Source organism: Oryx dammah, unplaced genomic scaffold (assembly GCF_014754425.2).
Source record: "Oryx dammah isolate SB20612 unplaced genomic scaffold, SCBI_Odam_1.1 HiC_scaffold_29, whole genome shotgun sequence".
Taxonomy (NCBI): domain Eukaryota; kingdom Metazoa; phylum Chordata; class Mammalia; order Artiodactyla; family Bovidae; genus Oryx; species Oryx dammah.
Genome location: NW_024070213.1, coordinates 89,597,161 through 89,598,603, shown reverse-complemented (window position 1 = coordinate 89,598,603; position 1,443 = coordinate 89,597,161). Strand labels below are relative to the sequence as shown.

General features: G+C 58.4%; 1 protein-coding gene across 1 annotated transcript in view; it reads left to right on the top strand.

The window, feature by feature from the left end:
- The window catches only part of LOC120858113 (keratin, type II cuticular Hb1-like), a 10,300-nt gene extending 9,074 nt beyond the window's left edge, over window positions 1–1,226 (top strand). Inside the window, exons 2-4 of the mRNA XM_040233972.1 lie at window positions 4–44; window positions 302–333; window positions 575–1,226. Coding sequence (XP_040089906.1) covers window positions 4–44; window positions 302–333; window positions 575–819 — 318 coding nt within the window. The 3' untranslated portion in view covers window positions 820–1,226. The remainder of the gene's footprint in view (window positions 1–3; window positions 45–301; window positions 334–574) is intronic.
- Window positions 1,227–1,443: the final 217 nt, after the last annotated feature.

The window sequence follows — 1,443 nt, the reverse complement described above, 5'->3', positions numbered from 1 at the left end:
GAGATCGCCACCTACAGGCGCCTGCTGGAGGGCGAGGAGCAGAGGTGAGGACCATCCCAGCTTGGCCCTGACTACCCATTCCCACCATTTACACAAATACTTCCCTTGATCCTGGCTGAGCAATGGCCAGGTCTGGGGCAAACCTATCATTTATCACTTTGAGGTGGGGTATTCTGAGGACTCTTCCTTCTGACACTCTGCTCCTTCTTACCACTCGTGGACCCCACTCCAATAAGTTATGGAGTTCTGTTTGCCGCTCTGATTCAGTCACTAATGTTGCCTTTTTCTTTTTCCCTCTCAGACTGTGTGAAGGCGTTGGGTCCGTGAATGTCTGTGAGTATCCTAGGCCCTGTGTGGATGGGTTCACTTGCTTCCTGTAAAGGATAGAAGGAGTGTTTTCTCTGACACCTAAATATGAGTGGGCTGGCATCACAGGAAGAGGGATTTGGAGTCAGACAGCAGGAAGGACCACTTCTTTTGGACTACAGTTGTTAAGATGCTTGGAGAGGGTCATAGTCGGAGAGGCAGCACCCTCGGTCCCCCAGAATTTTGACTCAGTCTTTGGGGTTCGCAGGTGTCAGCAGCTCCCGCGGCGGGGTCGTCTGCGGGGACCTCTGCGTGTCGGGCTCGCGGCCGGTGACGGGCAGCGTCTGCAGCGCCCCCTGCAGTGGGAACCTGGCGGTGAGCACCGGCCTGTGCGCGCCCTGCGGCCCCTGCAATTCCGTCACGTCTTGCGGCCTGGGCGCGGGCGGCGTGGGCTCCTGCGGCATCAGCTCCTGCGGCGTGGGTTCCTGCGCCAGCGTCTGTCGCAAATGTTAGGCCTCCCAACTCAGGCCCCGCCCGGGCATCTCTCCCGCGCAGCCCGGCAGGGCCCTCCCTGCATCGCCCCGCCCCCTCCGCCGCCACCCCAGCTCTGGGTGGAGCAAGCCCTAGGCTTCCTCTCTCGTGCTTCGAAAGGTCCGTGCCACTCCTGGCCTCTCACGCCTGTGCGTAATGCCCTCTTCCTGGGTTCTGCCGCCCGCTCGGGGAAAGGCTACCCTAGAAAAAAGTCCCTTTGGCCACCACAGGAAGGGACCCCAGGGCAGGGAGGACCAAGACCCCACTCTGGGTTGTCGTGGGGCCAATGGCCAGAGTCCCCACCCTGTCCCAGCATCTCCCTTCCTTCTCTGCTGTGTTCATCTCTTCCAAGATCTGTGTTTCCAATAAACCAATGTAGCCAACCCTGAGCCTTGTCTGTACTTATGTTATCCTCCTCAGGGTCGAGGTTTGGGAGAGTCCCCAGACATGAAGCAGAGAAAACCCCAGACCTGGGGTCTCCACTAGAGTGCTCTTTCCCTGGGCTCACAGCAGTCTCGGGTTTAGCCAAGGACGGTGCTAGGCCACTATATCCTGTAATTTTATCCACACCACATTCACGTGATGTCTTGCAGAGGAAGAAACTAG